At 46.2% G+C, this 22,784-nt stretch overlaps 3 protein-coding genes across 10 annotated transcripts in view; 1 reads left to right on the forward strand and 2 right to left on the reverse strand.

The window, feature by feature from the left end:
- Positions 1 to 1,581, forward strand: part of ZWILCH (zwilch kinetochore protein) — a 46,433-nt gene extending 44,852 nt beyond the window's left edge. For all 4 annotated transcript variants that reach the window (XM_050795946.1, XM_050795948.1, XM_050795949.1 and 1 more), the window contains one exon: positions 1,059 to 1,581. The gene's annotated coding sequence lies outside the window, so the exon portion shown is untranslated. The remainder of the gene's footprint in view (positions 1 to 1,058) is intronic.
- Positions 1 to 22,784, reverse strand: part of SNAPC5 (small nuclear RNA activating complex polypeptide 5) — a 717,963-nt gene that overhangs the window by 55,757 nt on the left and 639,422 nt on the right. The gene's annotated exons all lie outside the window — the stretch shown is intronic.
- Positions 1,067 to 21,309, reverse strand: LCTL (lactase like). The gene is made up of 13 exons (XM_050795954.1): positions 21,066 to 21,309; positions 20,497 to 20,660; positions 19,774 to 19,861; positions 19,385 to 19,494; positions 17,065 to 17,193; positions 16,883 to 16,978; positions 13,880 to 13,934; positions 13,620 to 13,781; positions 6,627 to 6,901; positions 5,685 to 5,811; positions 5,301 to 5,500; positions 3,688 to 3,751; positions 1,067 to 1,313 (listed from the first exon to the last, which is right to left on the reverse strand). Exons 1-13 carry the CDS (start codon positions 21,181 to 21,183, stop codon positions 1,198 to 1,200), a joined length of 1,704 nt encoding a protein of 567 aa, XP_050651911.1. The 5' UTR covers positions 21,184 to 21,309; the 3' UTR covers positions 1,067 to 1,197.

Consider the following 22,784-nt stretch of genomic DNA (forward strand, 5'->3'; position numbering starts at 1 on the left):
AAAATAAACATATAATATTTATTTGAGGTATTTCATTGAATAAAGTAAGTTGAATTTAGTCGAAGTTGTCAGACTAAATTCAGACTAAAGTGTCAGAAGAGTGTACATGCTCATTTACCTGGTACCCACTTCATACTTTTCTGTGGTTGGTTAATAATATTTACAACCTGGAAGGATTGTTATCTATAGATTTCTTTTCTCTTTTGAGACGGAGTCTTGCTCTGTTGCCCAGGCTGGAGTGCAGTGGTGTGATCTCAGCTCACTGCAACCTTCACCTCGCAGGTTCAAGCGATTCTCCTGCCTCAGCCTCCCAAGTAACTGGGATTACAGGTGCCCGCCACCATGCCCAGCTGGTTTTTCTATTTTTAGTAGAGACAGGGTTTAACCACCTTGGCCAGGCTCATCTCTAATATCTGGCCTCAAATGATTCACCTGCCTCAGCCTCCCAAAGTGCTGGGATTACAGGTATGAGCCACTGTGCCCGGCCAGATTGATTTTATCTATCAGGTATAGGACAGTGCTGAGATGGCAATCATTTGAACATTAAAGTAATATTTCTGGACAGATTTTAGAGTGATAAACTATCAAGTCACAACAGTTTATATACTATGATCCCATTTTTGTAAATAATTCATAATATACATTCATTATATACAGCAACTTTTTTTTTTTTTGAGAGAAGTCTCGCTCTTGTCCCCCAGGTTTGAGTGCAATGGCTTTATCTCAGCTCACTGCAACCTCCGCGTCCCGGGTTCAAATGATTCCCCTGCCTCTGCCTCCAAAGTAGCTGGGATTAAGGCACCTGCCACCACGCCTGGCTAATTTTTGTGTTTTTTAATAGAGACGGGGTTTCTCCATGTTGTCCAGGCTGGTCTCGAACTCCTGACCTCAGATGATCCGCCCGCCTCAGCCTCCCAAAGTGCTGGGATTACAGGCATGAGCCACCGCGCCCGGCCTATACAATGCAAAATCTTAATATTAACTTTAGGAGGGGTGAGATTACAAGTGATTTTTTTTTTATTTCTGCTTATTTTTATTTTCTAATTCTTAAATCCCAGCACAAGCCAAAAAGAGAAAGAGAAAAAAAGGTAATTATTGTAGAACCTGAAAACAGAAATATATGGAAACCCTCAAAGCAGAAAAGGGAGGAAGATCCTGAAGATTCTCTTACGAAGCTCCAAAACTGATAATCCTGTCTCAGCTCTGCCTCCTCAGGAGGAGCATTAGTAGAACAGCAGTGATGAGGACGCAGAGGGAGCAGACAGTAGGTACCACGATCTCTGTAACCATTTGCATGTGACTTAGCAAGGGCTCTGAAATGACAAAGAGAACGAGCACCACAAATGAGAACAGGATCATTTTAGTAAATACAGCTTTATCCCAAAAGCTTTAACTGTATTGGAAAAACTTTAAAGATACCATCCTCAAATTTTCTGATTCTTATTTGCCATGAAATAGAACTTAGTGAATTAAATGTTATTTGAAAATTTTATAGGAGCTTTGTAAATATTTCAGAAAATATGGGATAAATGCCTGAATTTGGTTCTTCTACAAGTGCCAAAGTCTAAATGTCTCTCAATACTTATACTTTGTAAATTTATCTCAGAATATTAGCAGCCATATTCCACAGTTCCTATAATTTTTATTGGGGGGGATTTGTGAAAGAAAAGTCCTTGGGAAACATTTCCAACTTTTCGAAGATGTTATTGTGTATCTTAAGAAGTGTAGGAATTTGTATGTCGAAATTTTGTATGGTAATTCTTGTATAGTTAAATAATAATCTTTAAGAGTTAATGATAAGCATATGTTATGTGCTTTATTAATAAAATAGTGGCCACTTATGTAATACCCACTTTTAGTTTGTGTGTGGGTACTCTGGTTACTGAGATAAATAAAGTGCTGGACATCCTCACGTGGAGTTCACAGGCTCATGAGTGAATTCTGTACCTCGTTTCAACCTTGTTTATTTTAGTTTAATGGAATATACATTCTTAATATTGCCTGATTATTTAAATGTGTTAGGGGGGGTGCATATGCTATATTGGCCTGTAAAAATAGCTAATTTGGTAAGATTTGGTCTCGCACCTTCCACCTCTGCTATCACATTAAAGATGAGTTTGTTAAAAAAGGAAGCGTAGGCCGGGCGTGGTGGCTCACGCCTGTAATCCCAGTACTTTGGGAGGCCGAGGCGGGCGGATCACGATGTCAGGAGATCGAGACCATCCTGGCTAACACAGTGAAACCCCGTCTCTACTAAAAATACAAAAAATTAGCCAGGCGTGGTGGTGTGCGCCTGTAGTCCCAGCTACTCGGGAGGCTGAGGCAGGAGAATGGCGTGAACTCGGGAGGCGGAGCTTGCAGTGAGCAGAGATCGTGCCACTGCACTCCAGCCTGGGTGACAAAGCGAGACTCCGTCTCAAAAAAAAAAGAAAAAGGAAGCGTATTTCTCTGATTGCCCTTACGGAGAAATAAAGATCAAATTCAAAGAAGCAAATGATACGTGTTGGCATTTCTTGATGCATAATTGCATCTTTGTTATTTGACATCTCTGATCCTTTTAGATCCCATTGCATAGGAAATGATGTCTTCTATGAAGACAGGAACCTTGTTCATTGCTGTATCTCATGACTTAAAACATTCCCTGGCAAATAGTGAGTGCTTAATAATTGCTTGCCGAATGAACAAATATAAGATCTCAAGTGTTCTTTTTGTCCTTCATCCCGGTTGGTATAGTGGTTGGCTTTTCCTCTCCTTGCCCAAGCCCACTATAACAAAAATAGTAGGTATATAAATTTGTAGTATGATTCTGCTTTTTGTTTTTTTGTTTTTTTTTTGAGACAGAGTCTCGCTCTGTCACCCAGACTAGAGTGCAGTGGTGTGATCTCAGCTCACTGCAGCCTCTGCCTCCCGGGTTCAAGCAATTCTCCTGCCTCAGGTTCCTGAGTAGTTGGGATTACAGGCACGTGCCGCCATGCCTGACTAATTTTTGTATTTTTAGTAGAGACAGGGTTTCATCATGTTGGCCAGGATGGTCTTGAACTCCTGACCTCAGGCGATCCACCTGCCTCAGCCTCCCAAAGTGCTGGGATTACAGGCGTGAGCCATCACGCCCAGCCTTATAGTATGATTCTGAAAGGATAAAACTTGAATGGATAAAATGGATAAAATATTTATCTTTCATGGTAAATTAAATGCTTTAAAATGCTTATAAATAGAAATTTGGGCCGGGCGCGGTGGCTCAAGCCTGTAATCCCAGCACTTTGGGAGGCCGAGGCGGGTGGATCACGAGGTCAGGAGATCGAGACCATCCTGGCTAACATGGTGAAACCCCGTCTCTACTAAAAATACAAAAAAAACTAGCCGGGCGCGGTGGCGGGCGCCTGTAGTCCCAGCTACTCGGAGGCTGAGGCAGGAGAATGGCGTGAACCTGGGAGTCGGAGCTTGCAGTGAGCCGAGATCGCGCCACTGCACTCCAGCCTGGGTGACACAGCGCGAGACTCCGTCTCAAAAAAAAAAAAAAAAAAAAAAAAATAGAAATTTGACATTGCTTCAAAGAAACCTGATTTTAATCATAGGCAGTTTTGGAAGATTGACTTCAAGTAGAGCCAGATTTTGAGATTTTGATAATGATATGTGTAATTATTTAGTTTAATTATTAAAGGAAAACATTAAAATATACTGACTCACCTGCAGCAAGCCTCTGATTGTTGATAGAGCAAGTTTCCAAAGCTTTGAGGTACCAACTTTCCACCTAATAAAAACCCACTTGATAAGTAATGTTGTCTTAGACTAATTTTTTGCTGTTTCAAATCATTTTTGAAATAAATGTTGGGTAAAAGTAAGTATTTTTTAAAATCTACCTATAGTTTATGTTTCTAAATCATCTTGTAGTTTAAATTAGTTTATATTTACTGTACATCCATGTACATCATAGTGAGGGAGTCAGAGAACAGTCTTTATTCTTGAGTGTACAATCTAGTGCTTTTCTAATAATGTAAAAGTAGCAAATGCCTTATGGTTTTTAGTCACTGCTTACATTTAATAGTCCTACTGGGCTCACCTTAAAATAGTTTTGATAAACAAGTGAAATTTACTTTTTAAAATTATTTTTATTAAGACACTCTATTTTATTTCATTTTTTAGAAACAGAGTCTTGCTCTGTTGCCCAGGCTGGAGTGCAGTGGAGTACTCATAGCTCACTGCAGCCTCAAACTCTTGGGCTCAAGTGATCCTCACACCTCAGTCTCCCAGGTAGCTGGGACTACAGGCGCGTCACCACATCCAGCTGATTTTTAAATTTTTTGTAGAAATGGGATCTTGCTATGTTGCCCAGGCCGGTCTTGACCACTTGGCCTCAAGCAGTCCTCCCACTCCAGCCTCCCAAGGTGCTAGGGTTACAGGTGTGAGCCACCATGTCTGGCCAAGACACTTGAAATTATAGTTTATAGTCCCTGCCAATAGGTGCAGCAACATAGAGAATAGAGAGCTGCTAGAAAAGTTTTCAGGTTATTGAAAATGTTTGGTAGATTCTAAAGGATTATTAAGTTTGATTACTTTAGATCTCATTTTGAAGCCAGTATGTGTGTATGGCTCTGCTGCATGGCTGGAAAATAGATGAAAATGATATGATAATTATACATTCAATTTACTTAACTGTTTTTTATATATGTTGAAAAATAGGTAGTATTTGTTTGCATTACGACACAAGATTTAGGCCAGGCGCAGTGGCTCACGCCTGTAATCCCAGGACTTTGGGAGGCCGAGGTGGATGGATCACGAGGTCAAGAGATCGAGACCATCCTCACCAACATAGTGAAACCCCATCTCTACTAAAAATACAAAAATTAGCTGGGTGTGGTGGCGCGCGCCTGTGGTCACAGCTACTCGGGAGGCTAAGGCAGGAAAATCGCTTGAACCCAAGAGGCGGAGGTTGTAGTGAGTTGAGATCTCCAGCCTGGTAACAGAGTAAGAGTCTGTCTCAAAAAAAAAAAGAAAGAAAAAGAAAAAAAGACACAAGACTTAGAATAATATTTAACTAGAAGTCTCTATTGTTTTTGCCCTGTCATAACTTAAAGCAAATGGAACTCCTTCGTAACCTCTGGTAGTGCCCTTAGATTGAAGCTTACGTCAAGCTTGCTCCATTCTAAGCAAACGAGCAAAGGTGAAATAAAGGGCCATGCTGCATGCCCCTGTCCTCTTTCATGGAGGAAAGAGGAGACGTACTTGCCAAGCTCTGTGTGTGTTCCAGCTACCTAGCTCTTCTAAAGTTCAGAACAGATAACATTGATAATTAGGCCTACCTCTCTTGGATTGGGAAACCCATTGGCAATGATAATCTTCTTGTAATATTGAACTGAAGCCTTTGGATAGCGAGGCTTATTTCTGTCGTTAAATTCAACATAGTAGAATCCATATCTATCTGAGTATCCTTTCTCCCATTCAAACTTATCCAACAGAGACCAGGAAGTATACCCCTTTATATTAGCACCATCTTTTATAGCTGCAAAGACATTTTATTCCATTTTAAATATATTTCATTTACTTAGAAAAATAAAATTGTGAAGATAATGTTAAAAATGTTTTCATTTATGAGATGTAGAAGCAAGTTTCAGTCGATCGTGTGTTAGTCACATTTTGTCTCAGTTAAATGGGAAAACTGCAGACAATCTTGGTTTGTGTCTCACCTTTTAGCATTTCATTTATGTATCCTTTAAGGTACTGAATTCTCCACTCATCACATAATTGAGTACAGTGGAATTTTTGAGATGCTCCATTTTCCATCACATATATGGGAGGATTGCCGTATTGAGTCTGAAAGTGAGTCATAGCAACAAATATCTTAAAAATTCTGACCTACAGGTAGGTTTCTGAGTCAGAGGCTCATATAGGAACACATATTCAAGCCTGCCACATTCTAATCAAGTGTGTTTTTGGCATTTAGTAGATGTCAGATAACATGCTTATTTAGAGATTATTGTAGGTGGGAGACAGGTTCATATAAAGGATGTATTTCTCAATAAATGAGCATTGTTGCCAGGCGTGGTGGGTCTCGCCTGTAATCCTAGCACTTTGGGAGGCTGAGGTGGGCAGATCACCTGAGGTCAGGAGCTCGAGACCAGCCTGGCCAACATGGTGAAAACCTGTCTCTACTAAAAATACAAAAATTAGCCAGGCGTGGTGGCATGCGCCTGTAATCCCAGCTACTTGAGAGGCCAAGGCAGGAGAATCACTTGAATCTGGGAGGAGAGGGGGCAGTGAGCCGAGATCGTGCCACTGCACTCCAACCTGGGTGACAGAGCGAGACTCTGTCTCAAAAAAAAAAAATAAATAAAGAGCATTGTTGGAGGGGACATGTACTTTGGTCTTGTTCTTTGCCACATATTCCAGTTTAGCGAGAAGGACAGCAAAATAAATAAGGGATGTGAATTTTAGCTAAAGTTATATACATGCAAATGGTTGTGCATGGTAGACATGAGTCTGTAAGGCCTATATTTAGTAGCCTCTGAAGTATGACTCGCTAGGTTTATTTTGTTTTATTAACTTTCTAATGTAGGCACCTGAGCTTAAGCTGTGAGAACATGAATTCAAGTCTAAATATCCTTTGAATAGCTTAATGTGATAATCACCTGAGCAAAGTTGAGGAGCCTCCTAAATCCCCATGGCACAGAATATAGCCATTTAGACCCCAGAGCTGGCCAGTTTGGGTCAACCAGCTCTATCAAGTCACGATCATTCTGGTAGCTGGGCCCCTGGCGGGAGGGGTTCTTCCTTTCCGTGATGTACCGAGTAGTAAAATGACCTAATCCCAAGAAATCAGATGTGCCTTTAATGTAGCTCTTCTCCTGGAGTGAGAACACTGGTAACCTTGACATCTCCAGGCCTTGCTCTGCACTCTTTCTTCCTTTTGAGAGAAAAAAGCAGAATTTAACAAAGGCTTATTTTCTCCCAATCACTGTGTTATATATCATGACGATAGTGACATCTTGACATAAAAGGTGGGCTTTAGGATTCATCTGCGTGGGAAGTATAACCTTAGCCATCCAAAGTGGAAGTTTTGAAATTTCAACACTGTCCAAAATATTTATAAGTTTATATTGCTTAAAAGTAGTATTTTCACAGATAATAAGTGGTATGTAGCCATCTGGAAAAAAAGTAGAGTTGGGCTTCTGTATTGTTCCTTACATTAAAAATGGGTAATTTGGCCAGGTGCAGTGGCTCACGCCTGTAATCCCAACATTTTGGGAGGCCGAGGCGGGTGGATCACTTGAGGTCAGGAGTTCGAGACCAGCCTGGCCAACATGGTGAAACCCTGTTGCTACTAAAAATACAAAAAATTGGCCAGAAGCGGTGGCCCATGCCTGTAATCCCAGCACTTTGGGAGGCCGAGAGGGGCAGATCACAAGGTCAGGAGTTCGAGACCAGCCTGACCAACATGGTGAAACCCCGTCTCTACTAAAAATACAAAAATTAGCCCGGCGTGGTGGCGCACGCCTGTAATCCCAGCTACTTGGGAGGTTGAGGCAGGAGAGTTGCTTGAACCTGGGAGGTGGAGGTTGCAGTGAACCAAGATCACACCACTGCACTCCAGCCTGGGCAACAGAGCCAGACTATCTTAAAAAAAAAAAAAAAAATTAGCCGGGAGTGGTGGCAAGCATCTGTAATCCCAGCTACTCGGGAGGCTAAGGCAGGAGAATCGCTTGCACCCTGGAGGCAGAGGTCGCAGTGAGCCGAGATCACGCCATTGCACTCCAGCCTGGGCAATGAGCAAAACTCCATCTCAAAAAATAAAAACTAGAAATGTGTAATTTTAGCTGCCTTTGGGAAGGGAACTGGAAGGCCAGTAATGGTATGTCCTATCTTTCAAAGTTGTAAAAGCATATGTCCTTTCACTGACCAGTTCCAAATCTATTTACACTTTACTCACATATAAAGGGATGTTTGTACAAGCATCTTCATTAGAGACTGAGCAGCAAAAGATTGGAAACAACCTAAATGTCTGTCAGTAGGGACCGGTTACGTAAATGATGAAATATCCATGGTACAACACTACGCAGCTGTTAGAACAAATGAGGCGGCACTTTCTATAGCAATGTGGAAAGCTTGCCAGGATATAGGTTTCCGTGAAAAAAAGCTTCAGAATGTTGCATATAATCCTAAGCACATACACTGATCACATATACAACCCATCTCTGGAAGTATACTTGCTTCTGGGGAGAGAAGGAGAGAGGCCTGACTTTTTAGTTCATACTTTTTGTACTTTAAAAAATTTGAAACATGTCCAGGTGTGATCTATGCAAAAATGGCTTTTAATATATAAATCAAGAAAACAACATTTTCCATGAATTGATCTGAAATACAACCTTAAGAATAGTTCCAAAGAGGATAATAGTTTAGATAAAATGAATACAAAGTTTGTGTTATTAAATACCCTTAAGATATTAGCATAAAGCAAATAAAATATTGGCACGTTATTTCAGTTACATTTAGTGACTTAAGAAAAGCCACCAGCTGTCGTCATTGTCCTTGCACTAATACAATAGCCACTTGCTGCATATGGCTATTAAAATATAGTGACCGAAGGATTGAATTTTTAATTTTAATTTTTAAAATTCTGATAGACGCTGGTGGCTAGAAGCTATTGTATTGGACAGCACATGTATAGAACATTTCCGTCATTGTGGAAAGTTCTATTGAACAGCACTGATCTGGAAATACTTTTGTTTATGTATTTTCTGTGAGTAAAAGAGTACTTCTGAGAGGCCTGGAAGTAATTTGTGAACAAGATTTCAGGCAGAATGCTTTCAGTACTAAATAAAACTTCAACTGCTTAGAGGATCCTTCTTTCTACATTGTGCAAAGGAAAAGTTCAGCCTGTTTCCCATTTGTATCATCACAGAATTGGAGTTGAGAGGGGCTGGGATTATTGGCGTTACACCCAAAATGTGCTGTCTCACAAATAATCTATTTGGCTTTGTAATGCAGTCTTTCTGTGGCACCTGCAATGGCCTCTGAGGGCCCCAAGAGAGTGAATGCACTGTGTGAATGATAAGTTGTGTCTACAGGGACATGGGCCCTGCCAGTCCCTTCATGAAGGCTTTTTCCTTATGCATCTTGAGGAAACTATTCTCAAGATTTTGAGTGTATGTGTATAGATGTGTCACAGAACTGACTGACACCAAAAGATTTTTAAAGATTGTATCTAATGCCTTCATTTTCAGATAAGATTAAGAACCAAAGAGGTGAAGCACCTTGCCCACAGTCACTCACAAGTTAGTGGCGGAGTTGGTATTAGAACTTGCTACCTCCTGTTCAGATAAGTATGTTTGATAAATGTGTTTTATAGAAAGGGGCATTTTTCAAATGTTGACAGTTCTCTCTTAATCAAACACCTAAAATAGATTTGTTGTGTGTAACGGTAACCCAATTCCAGTGTTATTTTTGTCTCCTTTTTTTTAGGGTGAGTGCCAGCTGATACCTTTAAATCAGAGATAATATGTTTAAATTTCTATGGTCAGACACTGCCGGTTACCTACACCCAGCAGTCAGTCCAATGCCTGTCTTCCATGCCCCCTTCCTCCCCAGCCTCTGGGGCCCTAGTTGTGATGGTCTAGGGCATCATCTGACCTAACCATGTGACAGTTCTGTCCCTTGAGGCACAAAGGGACAGAAGCTGCTTCCTGGGAAGATTTTTCTTGTTCCTAAAAATAGCTAAGAAGAATGGCCAGGCGTGGTGGTTCATGCCTGTAATCCCTGTACTTTGGGAGGCCAAGGTGGGCAGATCACTTGAAGCCGGGAGTTTGAGACCAGCCTGGCCAAGATGGTGAAACCCCGTCTCTACTAAAAATACAAACAATTGGCTGGACATGGTGGTGTGTGCCTCTGATCCCAGCTACTCAGGTGGCCAAGGCACAAGAATTGCTTGAATCTGGGAGGCGGAGGTTGCAGTGAGCCAAGATTGCACCACCGCACTCCAGCCTGGGCAACAGAGTGAGACTCTCTCTGAAAAAAAAAAAAAAAAAAATGTAACAAGAAAAGGATACCTGCATTCACCACTTCTATTCAACATAGTAATGAGAGTTCTAGCCAGAGTAATATGCAAGAAAAATAAATAGAAGGCATCCAACAGTGGCTCATGCCTGTAATCCCAGCACTTTGGGAGGCTGAGGCAGGCGGAGGCGGATCACAAGGTCAAGAGTTCGAGACTACCCTGGCCAATATGGTGAAACCCTGTCTATACTAAAAATACAAAAATTAGGCCCTGGTGGCGGGCACCTGTAGTCCCAGCTATTTGGGAGGCTCAGGCGGGAGAATTGCCTGAACCCGGGAGGCGGAGGTTGCAGTGAGCCGAGATCATGCCACTGCACTCCAGCCTGGACAACAGAGTGAGACTCAGTTTCAAAACAAACAAAACTGTTTAGAAGAAAACATGGCCTGGTGTGGTGGCCCATGCCTGTAATCCCAGCACTTTGGGAGGCCAAGGTGGGCAGATAGCTTGAGCCTAGACGTTTGAGACCAGCTTGGACTACATAGTCAAACCCTGTCTCTACAAAATATACAAAAAATTAGCTGGGCTTGGTGGTGTGTGCCTGTGGTCCCAGCTACTTGGGAGGCTGAGGTGGGAGGATCACTGGAGCCCGGGGAGGTTGAGGCTGCAGTGAGCCATGATTGCCCCACTGCTCTCCAGCCTGGGTGACAGGGTGAGAGACCCTGTCTCAAAAAAAAAAAAAAAAAAAAAATTACTGGCATGACCCACTAGGGAGGCTGAGGTGGGAGATTCACCTGAGGTCAGGAGTTCAAGGCCAGCCCGGCCAACATGGTGAAACCTCATCTCTAGAAAAAATATGGCCGGGCGCGGTGGCTCAAGCCTGTAATCCCAGCACTTTGGGAGGCCGAGACGGGCAGAACACGATGTCAGGAGATCGAGACCATCCTGGCTAACAAAGTGAAACCCCGTCTCTACTAAAAAATACAAAAAAAATAGCCGGGCGAGGTGGCGGGCTCCTGTAGTCCCAGCTACTCGGGAGGCTGAGGCAGGAGAATGGCGCAAACCCGGGAGGCGGAGCTTGCAGTGAGCTGAGATCCGGCCACTGCACTCCAGCCTGGGCAACAGAACGAGACTCTGTCTCAAAAAAAAGAAAAGAAAGAAAGAAAAAGAAAAGAGCAAAAGCACCATGACATTTAATTAGGCAGTTATATCTTGATTCTGACACCAAAAGCACAGGCAACAAAAATAGGCAAAAGAAACAAACATAAATAGACAAATTGGACTTCACGAAATGTTTTAAAATTTGGGAATCAAGACACTAGCAACAGAATAAAAAACCCACATAGAATGGGAGGAAATATTTGCATATCATATATCTGATAAAAGATTAGACTCCAGAATATGTAGAGAATTCCCAAAACTCAACAACAAAAACAACCCAATTCAAAAATGGGCAAATAACTTGAATCGGCATTTTTTCTAAAGAAGATCTACAGATGGCCAATAAGCACATGAAAAGATGCTCTTACTAATCATTAGGGAAACACAAATCAAAACTGCAATGAGATACAACCTCACACCTACTGGGATGGCCATTATTAAGCAAAATAACAAGCGTTGGCAAGGATGTGGAGTAATTGGGACCCTTGTGTATTGTTGCTGGGAATGTAAAATGGTACACCCACTGTGGAAAACAGTACGACACTTCCTTAAAAAAAATTAAAAATGGAATTTTTCATATGATCCAGCAATTCCACTTCTGGGTATATACCCCAAATAACTGAAAGCTGGATCTTGAGATATTTGTACACCTGTGTTTTTAGCATTATTCACAATAGCTAAAACATGGAAGCAACCTAAGTGTCTATTGATGGATGAATGAATAAGCATAATATGATACATACAGACAATGGAAATTTTTTTTTCCCCCAAGATGAAGTCTCACTTTGTCACCCAGGCTGGAGTGCAGTGGCACTATCTCGGCTCACTGCAACCTCCACCTCCCAGGTTCAAGTGATTCTCCTACCTCAGCCTCCCAAGTAGTTGGGATTACAGTCACCCACCACCATGCCCAGCTAACTTTTGCACTTTTAGTAGAGACAGGGTTTCACCATGTTGGTCAGGCTGGTCTCAAACTCCTGACCTCAGGTAATCCGCCCGCCTTGGCCTCCCAAAGTGCTGGGATTACAGGCGTAAGCCACCGTGCCCAGCTGACAATGGAATATTATTCAGCCTTAAAAAGGAAGGAAATTCTGACATTACAAAATGGATGAATCTTGAGGACATTATGCTAAGTAAAATAAGCCTGTCACACAAAGTCAAATACCGTATGCTTCCACTTATATGAGCTACTTAGTCAAAATCAGAGACAGTGGAATGGTGGTTGCCAGGGACTCGGTGGCAAAGTTTCAGTTTTGCAAGATGAAGCATTCTGGAGATGGATGGTGGTGAGGTTCGTACATTATGAGTGTATTTTTTACCACTGAACTGTACACTTAAAAATGGCAACACAGCCGGGCGCAGTGGCTCAAGCCTGTAATCCCAGCACTTTGGGAGGCCAAGACAGGCGGATCACGAGGTCAGAAGTTCGAGACCATCCTGGCTAACACGGTGAAACCCTGTCTCTACTAAAAAATACAAAAAAAGCTAGCCGGGCGAGGTGGCTGGTGCCTGTAGTCCCAGCTACTCGGGAGGCTGAGGCAGGAGAATGGCATAAACCCGGGAGGCGGAGCTTGCAGTGAGCTGAGATCCGGCCACTGCACTCCAGCCTGGGCGACAGGTGAGACTCCGTCTCCAAAAAAAAAAAATGGCAACACAGGTACATTTTATGTGCATTTTTCCACAATAAAAAAAATTGGGGGGAAAATGGCCAAGAAAGCCCACCCCAAAACATATTATGACAGAGCAATTCCCTTTTCCTGTCTTTGGGTGTTGACATGTAAAGATGTGATACCTGGGGTTGCTGCAGTCATCTTGTGGTCATGGGTATTGGTTGATGGGCTAACTGAAGGTGCCAGAGTGGAAAGATGGAATAAGCCTGGGTCCTCAAGGGCACCCTTGAAGGCTAGATTACCTAGCCCTGCATCACCCTTCTCTGGGCTCAGGTGAGATGATAAATTCCCTACTTCAAGTCATTTTAGGTAGAATTTTCTGTTATGTGGCAGTTAAAAACATCCAAATTGATATATCCCTGTAAGCCTTACCTGTATTTATTCTCTTCTCCAACACTGTGGAAACTGGAGCTTGGAAAGTATTTCTCCATTGACAGAAAGAACCGACAATAGAAGTGACACAAGCCCATGACTGCGTCTGAGCTCTCTCCTGCTTGACTGCAGTTAAAGTGGGGTGGAGGAAGGGGCAGGGCAGCAGAACATAAGAGAGACCAGCCCAAAGAACCACCACGTTCTTCCCTGAGTTCTGAAAATTCTCAATTTCCAGGTCTAGGGAAATTGAGAGGTCTAGGGTTCCTCCCTGCTAACTCAAATGTGTGGTTCTCAATTCTTTCGAGTCTGGATTATCCCTTGAGTACCTCACCCAGGCCCGATGAGCTCTTCAACCCCCTGCCTTTTGCTTGTTTCACATGGGCTCAATAACTTGCCGTAGTATCTGCAGTTTAAAATGAGGCTGGGCTCACCAATGTAGTCCTTCATGACTTGGGGGTAGTCACCGGCATAAATGGGGTTGGCAAACCAGCCCAGACAGAACTGTAGGTATCTCTCGGCAGCCTCTATGTCCTTGGGGTTACTAATGTCCACAGGTTCCCCCCAGTCACAGTTCAATGAAATTCCCACCAGACCTTAAAAGAAAAGAAAGAAAAGGGAGTGGAGAGTGGGCGTGCCATTGCTGCTCCGGGCACTTGGCTGTCCTGGGTACATGTGTGGGGCCACAGCTCACCTTGCTGCTTGCTGCGCCACGTGGTGTTATAAGAATGCCAGGCTTGGGCGTGAGCCTGAAAGGGGAGTAGAAATGCATCGTAGGTGCCTGGCCCATCCATTTCAATCTGGGTGGCCTTTCTTTCCTTCCTAACTTTAGACCTATCATTTTCATCCATCCAGCCTTGTTTATCCCAATCCAGTCTTCCTTCCTCTAACTTCTTGAGGCACTTATTTTCTTTATACTGTAAATGAAACTTGAAATGAAAGTCTGGCTGAAACAACTTTGTGTTGTTATTTATCGTTTTTAAGATTTTTGCTAAAGTTTCCTGTTTTGTTCCTCTTAGTCCTCAGTAGCAACTAGGCAGTACTTTTCCCAGAAGAGCTCAGTAAGTTAGGAAAAAACCAAGTGTCTGAAATAGTCTTGAAAAACGGAATCTAAAATACACCAACCTGCCTTCTCTTCATATTCTACCAGTGACCCGCTGGCCTGCCTGAGGCTATTTCAGCTAGCCACCGCACTTGGGTAGTTCAACACCTAAGAGAGATGGAAAGTCATCTAGAACAGTGATTCTCAGTGTGTGGTCTCCAGACTGAGATCATCAGGATCCACTGGGAACTTAATAGAAATGCAAATCCGTGGGCCCTTGCCAGACCTACTGAATCAGAAACTCAAAGTGGGGCCCAGGAATCTGTGTTTGGTGTTTTTTGTTTTGTTTTGTTTTGTTTTTATCTTGAGATGGAGTCTCGCTCTGTGGCCCAGGCTGGAGTGCAGTGGCATGATCTCGGCTCACTGCAACCTCCGCCTTCCAGGTTCAAGCCATTCTCCTGCCTCAGCTTCCTGCGTAGGTGGGACTACAGGTGCGCACCACCACACCTGGCTAATTTTTGTATTTTTAGTAGAGATGGGGTTTCTCCATGTTGGCCAGGCTGATCTCGAACTCCAGACCTCAAGCGATCTGCCTGCCTCAGCCTCCCAAAGTGCTGGAATTGCAGGTGTGAGCCACTGTGCCTGGCCAGCAGTCTGTGCTTTAATAAACTTTTTTTTTTTTCTTGAGATGGAGTCTTGCTTGTTGTCAATGCTGGAATGAAACTCCTAGGCTCAAGTGATCCTCCTGCTCAAGCGATCCTCCCTCCTGCTCAAGCCTCTCAAATAGCTGGGACAACAGCCATGTGCCACCACACCTGGCTCAGTAATCATTTATTAAATGATTATGATGCTTGTTAAAGTTTGAGAAGTACCAATTTAGAAGACCTGAATATCTGAAGGCTATAGAATTTGGGGTTGTTTTGTTTGTTACTCACGGAGAACCTTTATCAGACTTCGTTCCTTATACTTCCTTTTGCCAACCAGCAATAACCAAGTGAATCATGGTATTGTCTGATGAAGTGGAACATGTCAAAACAATAACAGAATCACATCTCTTCAGGCCGGGTGCGGTGGCTCATGCCTGCAATCCCAGCACTTTGGGAGGGTGAGCCGGGTAGATCACGAGGTCAGGAGTTCAAGACCAGCCTGGCCAACATGGTGAAACCCTGTCTCTACTAAAAATACAAAAAAAAATAGCCAGATGTGGTGGTGTATGCCTGTAATCCCAGCTACTCAGGAGGCTGAGGCAGGAGAATGGCATGAACCCAGGAGGCAGAGGTTGTAGTGAGCCGAGATCGTGCCACTGCACTCCAGCCTAGGCGACAGAGCAAGAATCTGTCTCTAAATAAATAAATAATGACATCTCTTCAGCTCACTACTTTTGAAAGATAAAAAGGCCCCGAAAATGACTTCTATATTTAATATTAAAAATATCTTGAGGCCGGGCACTATGGCGCATGCCTCTAATCTCAGCACTTTGGGATGCCGAGGTGGGGGAATCACCTGACGTCAGGAGTTCAGGACCAGCCTGGCCAACATGGTGAAACCCTATCTCTATCAAAAATACAAAAATTAGCCAGGTGTGGTGGCACATGCCTGTGGTTCCATCTACTTGGGAGAATGAGGCAAGAGAATTGCTTGAACCCAGGAGGCGGAGGTTGCAGTGAGCCAAGATCATGCCACTTCACTGCATCCTGGATGACAGAGCAAAACTCAGTCTAAAAAAATATAAAAATAAAAATATCTTGAGAGCTCTGCCCTTTAAATATTCAGTTTAAGAAATCATAAGCCAAATGTAGAAAAAATGAGAAAATGTTCTCCCTGATATGAGTTTGGGGGTCTGGAATGTCACCCAGTGGTTCCTTGCCTTCCAGCTTAGACAGATTGTCTACCTTCTGCTAAGTGTCCTTTGGGGCCAATCCCACATGCCTTGTATCCCTGTTCTCCAGTTATCATCATCCATATCCTCATACATGTCCTGTAATGTGACCCAATTCCCTCTCCAGTGACAAGGCTTTCCAGTAGCCCTTCCTTCCTGTAGCGTCTTCTCGGAATGGCCCCTTTCCTCTCTTGCTGTGACTGATGCCTGCCAGCCCTAAGAGCACCTCCACTGCAGCTCCTTTGAGCAGAGGCTATTTTTTCCATCACACTCCACATCCCTCTGAGCTGGGAGTAAGGTGGAGTCTGCCTGCTCATTATTGCTGCTTCCAAACTAGTTTTCCTTCCTCCTTCAAAACTCCCAGGTTCTTTGAAGCCATGCTCTGATGATCACTTCTAACTCCTCTTACTGCTGTCCTTGATCAACCCCAGTTACTTCTGCTCATTCATGGAAGATTTTAAACCCTGGCTCGCTGTCACATCCCTTCTTCCTCCTGTCACAGCTTAGACCTGTAGTTGATGCATTTCCACATGGATGTGCTCCATCCCCTTGGCTAGGCTGTAAGCTCTTGGGAGCCGCTATAACAGCTCAGCCATCGTGTCCCCCAGCGCCCTGAATGGCAGGACACGCCCTCCATAAATCGTCACAGAAAGGAAGGTGCTATGGAGTATGCTGACTCGGAGGTGGAGTGGCAGAGGACCAAGCTCAGGCTAGAGCCCCTGGGGAAGGCTGAGCTGACCCTGAGGCTGTTCTCCCACCAGAAGGACCCCCCTCACCTTAATGATGTGGTGTGCTGCCTTGTACAGGCCGGTGCCTCGGAGCTTCAGGCCCGGTGCATGGTGGCCCGTCTCATAGCCTTTTTCTGCCATTGCCTATAGGGACAGCAAAGCAGGACCACAGGATCCATAAGAAGTGGCAGGGAGCGCCACATTCTGCCACCTGGAGGGGCCTCGCTTACCCGAGGATCACTGAACGTGATCCAGTGCTTCACACGGTCCCCAAAGGCCTCAAAGCACAGGTTGGCGTAGTCTCTGAAGTGGTTGGCCATGCTCACATTCTGCCACCCACCGTATTTGACCTGGAGCAGCTGTGAACACAGAGAAGCAGGTGCCCCATGAATGAACCGCAAAGTAGTTTAGATGTGGAGATAAGCTGTGCCACAGTCCTCAGACAAACAGGAGGGAGGCCGCGCAGGGAGACTGGGACTCTCATGCTTAGAAAGAACTGGACAGATTGAATATTTAAGAAAAATTGCCAGGGGAAAGGGGCCTAATAATAGGGAAGCATCTTAGATCTAAGTTCTGGAGAAATGAGATCTGATGCTGGGGTGAACACTGTGATGAGGATTTTGAGGGCCACGGAGATGTCAGAAAGCTCCTAGAAGCCTTGGGGCAGGATCTGCCTTCTTCGGCCGAGGGCTTTCCCAACCAAGGGCATCTGCCCATGATGGCAGAATCCTCCCAAGACTTGTCACTCTATCGAGACTACCTGTCCAGCTCTCCTTGGCGGGTTCGAGGGATGTTACTGGGGCAGGTTCATGAAAGCAACCAGGGAAGAAACTGGAAGGTTCATCTCCCTACAGCCTGCTCTGCCCTCCTCCCCAGTTAGAGGACTCTGGTAGCTCCCATTCCCACAGAATAAACCCAGTTCCCAGTCATCTTAGCTCGGCACTTGAGGCTTTTGAGGTCTTCCCCAAGCCACTTCTCCAGCCTCTAACCCTTCCCTCTCCTACCTGCTCCCCAAATTCTAACTGAACCAAACTGCTTGCCCAGCTTCCCCCTCTTTGCAATGCACCCTCCAATCAGAACACCCCTTCCTCCCACCTCCTGCCCAAACCTTCCAGGGCACCGATGGGACCACCTTCTCCCCAGTGAATGAAAATATTGCCTGAGGCCAGGCGCAGTGGCTCACGCTTGTAATCTTAACACTTTGGGAGGCTGAGGCAGGCGGATCACCTGAAGACAGGAGCTCGAGACCTGCCTGGCCAACATCGTGAAACCCTGTCTTTACTAAAAATACAAAAATTAGCCAGGCATGGTGGCACATGCCTGTAATCCCAGCTACTCGGGAGGCTGAGACAGGAGAATCACTTGAACCCAGGAGGCAGAGGCTGTAGTGAACCGAGATCACGCCACTGTACTCCAGCCTGGACGACGGAGCAGGACTCCATCTCAAAAAAAAAAAAAAAAAAAAAAAGAAAGAAAGAAAGAAAATACTGCTTGAATCACAGTGACATAGTGACGTTCTGAAGCATGTTATGATTTCATGGACATTACTGGGGCAGGGTCATATATGAGTGCCTGTGATACGGCTCAAAGAAATTGGAGAAAAAAGGCTAAACTTGTTCATTATGCTATGTCGCCAGATCTCTCTTTTTTTTTTTTATAGATGGAATTTCGCTCTCATTGCCCAGGCTGGAGTACAATGGCACGATCTCAGCTCACTGCAATCTCTGCCTCCTGGTTCAAGCAATTCTCCTGGCTTAGCCTCTAAAGTAGCTGGGATTATAGGCACCCGCCACCACGCCTGGGTAATTTTTGTATTTTTCGTAAAGACTGGCCAGGCTGGTCTCGAGCTCCTGACTTCAGGTGATCCACCCACCTCGGCCCCACAAAGTGCTGGGATTACAGGCGTGAACCACTGCACCTGGCTGCCAGATCTTAGTTAAAAGACGTATCTTTATAGTTTTAAAAATTCGTTTGTATGCCAAGTTTTTTAGAAAACAAAAGGATTCACTCTTTTCACTTACTACACACATCAATTAAAGCAGTATGACCTCCCTGCCATACATGAGTGCTTTGGTTTGAATGTTTCTGTCCCCTGGAATTCATGTTGAAACTGTATCCCCTGTGTAACAGCATGGAGAAGTATAGCCTTTGGCAGGTGATTGAGTCATGAGGGCTCTTCTCTCTTGAATGGGATTAGGTGCCCTTATAAAAAGAGAGACACAGCATTCAAGGCACCATCCTGGAAGCAGAGACTGGGCCAGAATCTGCACCTGCCAGTGTCTTAATCTTGGACTTCCCAGCCTCCAGAACTGTGGGAAGATATATTCCCGTTCTTTACAAGTTACCCAGTCTCAGGTGTTCCGTTATAACAGCAAAAGTGGACTAAGACAGTGAGTCAGAGAGATTTTTCCACTCACTCACATCTTACAGTTGTGCACCAGAATCCAGACCCTAGTCTCTGCCCCACCTGGGCAACCCGAGTCCTCAAACTGGGCTCCCTCCTGCTGAGCTGAGCACCGCTTGGGCCTGGGAGCCTGCTCGGGTCCTTACCTGCGGCAGATCCCAGTGGTGCAAGGTCACGATGGGGGTGATGTTGCTGCTCAGAAGGGCATCGATAAGATCACTGTAGAATTGGATTCCCTTCTTGTTCACCTGCTCGGCTGCAGGTGAAATAAAAGAAGATGCTACGAGAAAGGACCTTGGCCTTGGCCTTCTGGAGTGCAGCATTCCTGGGCCCTGTTGCTTTTTGAAGGCCTGAGGTACCCTCAGCCCACCAGCATTCTGGGAGCCCAGTTACCTGCAGAACCTGTGAGAGCTGCTACTATCAGCAACCACGTTCATGGGCTGGTCTCCCTCCCCAGGACTCTGTGGTGCCCCTGCAAAGCCAACATGGCCGGAAGGGGCCGCACCTGGGCTCGGGAGGGGTTTCCCTGGCTCACCTCGGACGCCTGTGGGCAGGAGCCGGGGCCAAGACAGGGAGAATCGGTAGTGGTTGACGTGCAGTTCCCTCAGCAGAATGATGTCCTCCTGTGCAGACAGGGGTGGGGAAGCAGGTCACCTGGGCCCTGGGCATGGGAGGTAGGGGTCCATCGGGCTCTAGGGCCGAGGCTCACTCTTGTCTGTGGCTGTTAGTGGGCAAGGAAGAACCTGCTTCCTCACCTGTACAACAGAGGTGATGCCACCTGGCCACTTCAGGCAGGGGATATGCCAAGAGTCAAAGAAAACACAGGACAGGGAGGCACTTGGAGAAGTCCATCAGGGTGCCCCTAGTATACCTGGGTGATGAGTTCCTCAAGAAGCCATCCAGAGAGGAAAGTGGGTGCTGAGGATGAGCGGGTCCCACTCCCCCCACAGGCAGGGACCAGGGGTTCAGACCATGGTGGCTGTAGGCCCTGAAGCTGTGGGATCAGTCCTTCAGTCCCCCTCACTTGGCTCAGGTGAGGCCCCGCTTTCCTTTCCTCCTACATCTACCTCACATCCTGGCCCCTCCCAAACCTTCACCCCCACTGGCCCTGTCCCCTCTGGCTGCACTGGGGTAGAGGGTGTTTGGCAGAGCATGGGAATGACGTTGTCACCAGGGCTCCCCCAATACGTCACTCCCTACCTCCCAGCTAGGCATGTGCTCACATGTGTGCGCGCACACACACACACCCCGCGCTCACCTGGACCTTGTAGTAGCCATCACAGGCTACATCTGCCGTCTCATTCCCGAGCACCTTCCCCTTCCCACTGTGTGTGAAGATGTCCCATATGCTGGGCCCTTTCCCGTCCTGGTCCCAGGCGCCCTCCGTCTGGTAGGCAGAACTGCCTACGCCCCAGGAGAAGCCTGCAGTGGGAGACACGTGCTGGGTCCCAGGTGCTCCCATGTGTCACCCGGAGCCAGGACGCCGGGCTGTGCCTCCCAGGCCTCAGGGACTGCCCCTCCCTACCACACTGCCCCTGTCCCACTGGGGCCTTGTCTTCCTAGGAGGGTGAGTGTGTGAGGCAGGGTAGGGGAAGATATATTAAAAACATTTTTTGCACAATTTTAGCTCTGATTAGCATGTATTATCTGTGTAATTTTTAATAACTTCAAAAAAAAAAAAACCTGTTAGGAACTTTTAGAACAACCACGCAAAGGTAGGTTTCTCATCCTGCCAATCAGGAAGCAAGAACACCAAACTCCTTGGCAAGTCAAGACAGGTGGACAACAGACAGACAGGCAGACAGACGAACAGAGGCGTGGCCGTACCAAGAGGGAAGTTTCCATAGTAGAAGGAGGCCTCTTCTGGGGACCCCTTCCGGGTGGCCCCCAGCCTGAGCACCAGCAGTAGCATCCACAGAAGGGTGGTAACCCGCACTGGCTTCATGGTACCTGGCCCTCCCCCATACCTGAAAAAGTGCAGCTGGCTCTGCAGGCCCCTGCAGCCAGGCTGGTGGCCAGGTCTTGGCTTAGGGCAAAGGCCAAGTGGAGAGAGGAAGGGAAAGGAGGGCGCTTGATCCCGACCCAGCAGCAGAGGCTGAGGCTGGACGCCTGATGCTATTCCAGTGCCTGGGGAGCTCCGAGACTGATGGGCAAGACTCCAAACCATCCCTTCTCCCTACCTTGGCTCCTGTCTGACGGGGGAGACCCAGCCCATACCCCTGAGTGGCCTCTATCTAAGGGGGAAACCACCTCTACCTTAGGGAAGCTCCAGTCCTAGGGGGCAGGTGGGAAAGCCCACAGGGCCCTTTGGCTCTCCCATCGACAGGCAGACCCCTCCCCCAAGCCGGGGTCACCCATCCCAGCGCCTCTGTCCTGCGCACCAGGGAGACCCCTCCCACTGGAATCCCCTCTTTGGTGCCAGCCCAGTCAGCTTACCCAGGATCGTCCTTGGTCCCAGACACCCCCAGAGCAGTCGCTGGCAGCCAGAGCCTCTCCAACTGACCCCTAGGGCCTATGCTGTCCCCTGAGAGAGGAGCCACAGCCCAGCCGAAGGCTCTGGTTGGGGGTGTGGTCTGTGGCTACAGAGACTTTCAATAGCTCCATTCAGTGGGGGCCGGGCAGGAATGCTGAGCTGGCCAGCAGGGCCTGAGTCAGCAGCTGGGGAGCTTGGCGCTGGGCCAGGGGCGGGGGTGGGGGGGGCAGGGGAGCTATCAATCAGCACCCCCATCCCTGGACAGAGGGGCAGCCAAGGAGGGGAGGAGACCTGCTCCTCCTGGCCCCTTATGGGCCTGACAAGTCACCTTCAGCACACTGCAGTCCTTCGAGTCCTGAGCTGGGGGTGGTGCAGGACCAGCGTATGTTGCCATGTGTCTCTGTCTACTTGTCCCAGCTGCCCAAAAAAAACCCACCATAAAAGATACAGTTGGTTTTTCCACCTTGGCCTTCTCTATTTGTATCCCTCATTCATTCCTTTCCTCACTCATTCATTCAACCAACATCACCTGCTAGAACAGCCCGCCCTGTAGTCTCAGCACCTCCTGCCCCCATCTGCTGTGGCTCCCTTCCCTGCAGTGCCCTCCCCATCAGAAAGGCCTCCTTCACATAGCTCAATTTCCAACCTCCCTGCCTTCAGCTGAGCCCTCACCACAGCTCTCTCAACTAGGCCTTACTGCTTTGTTGTTGGTTAATTTCTTTGTACTCTTCCTTTGGGTCTTCAATGGGTAGCACCTCCTCCAGGAAGCCTTTCTGGATTCACGCACCCTCAGGCCAGGCTAAGTTCTCTGGATTTTGTCTTTTTTTTTTTTTTTCTTTCTTTCTTTTTTTAAAACAGGGTCTTTCTTTCTTTCTTTCTTTCTTTCTTTTTTTTCTTTCTTTTCTTTCTTGCTCTCTCCTTCCTTCCTTCCTTCCTTCCTTCCTTCCTTCCTTCCTTCCTTCCTTCCTTCCTTCCTTCCTTCCTTCCTTCCTTCTTTCTCTTTCTTTTAAACAGTGGCATGATCACAGCTCACTGCAGCCTCGACCTCCTGGGCTCAAGTGATCCACCTCAGC

The sequence above is a fragment of the Macaca thibetana genome, chromosome 7, assembly GCF_024542745.1.
Source record: "Macaca thibetana thibetana isolate TM-01 chromosome 7, ASM2454274v1, whole genome shotgun sequence".
Classification (NCBI taxonomy): Eukaryota; Metazoa; Chordata; class Mammalia; order Primates; family Cercopithecidae; genus Macaca; species Macaca thibetana.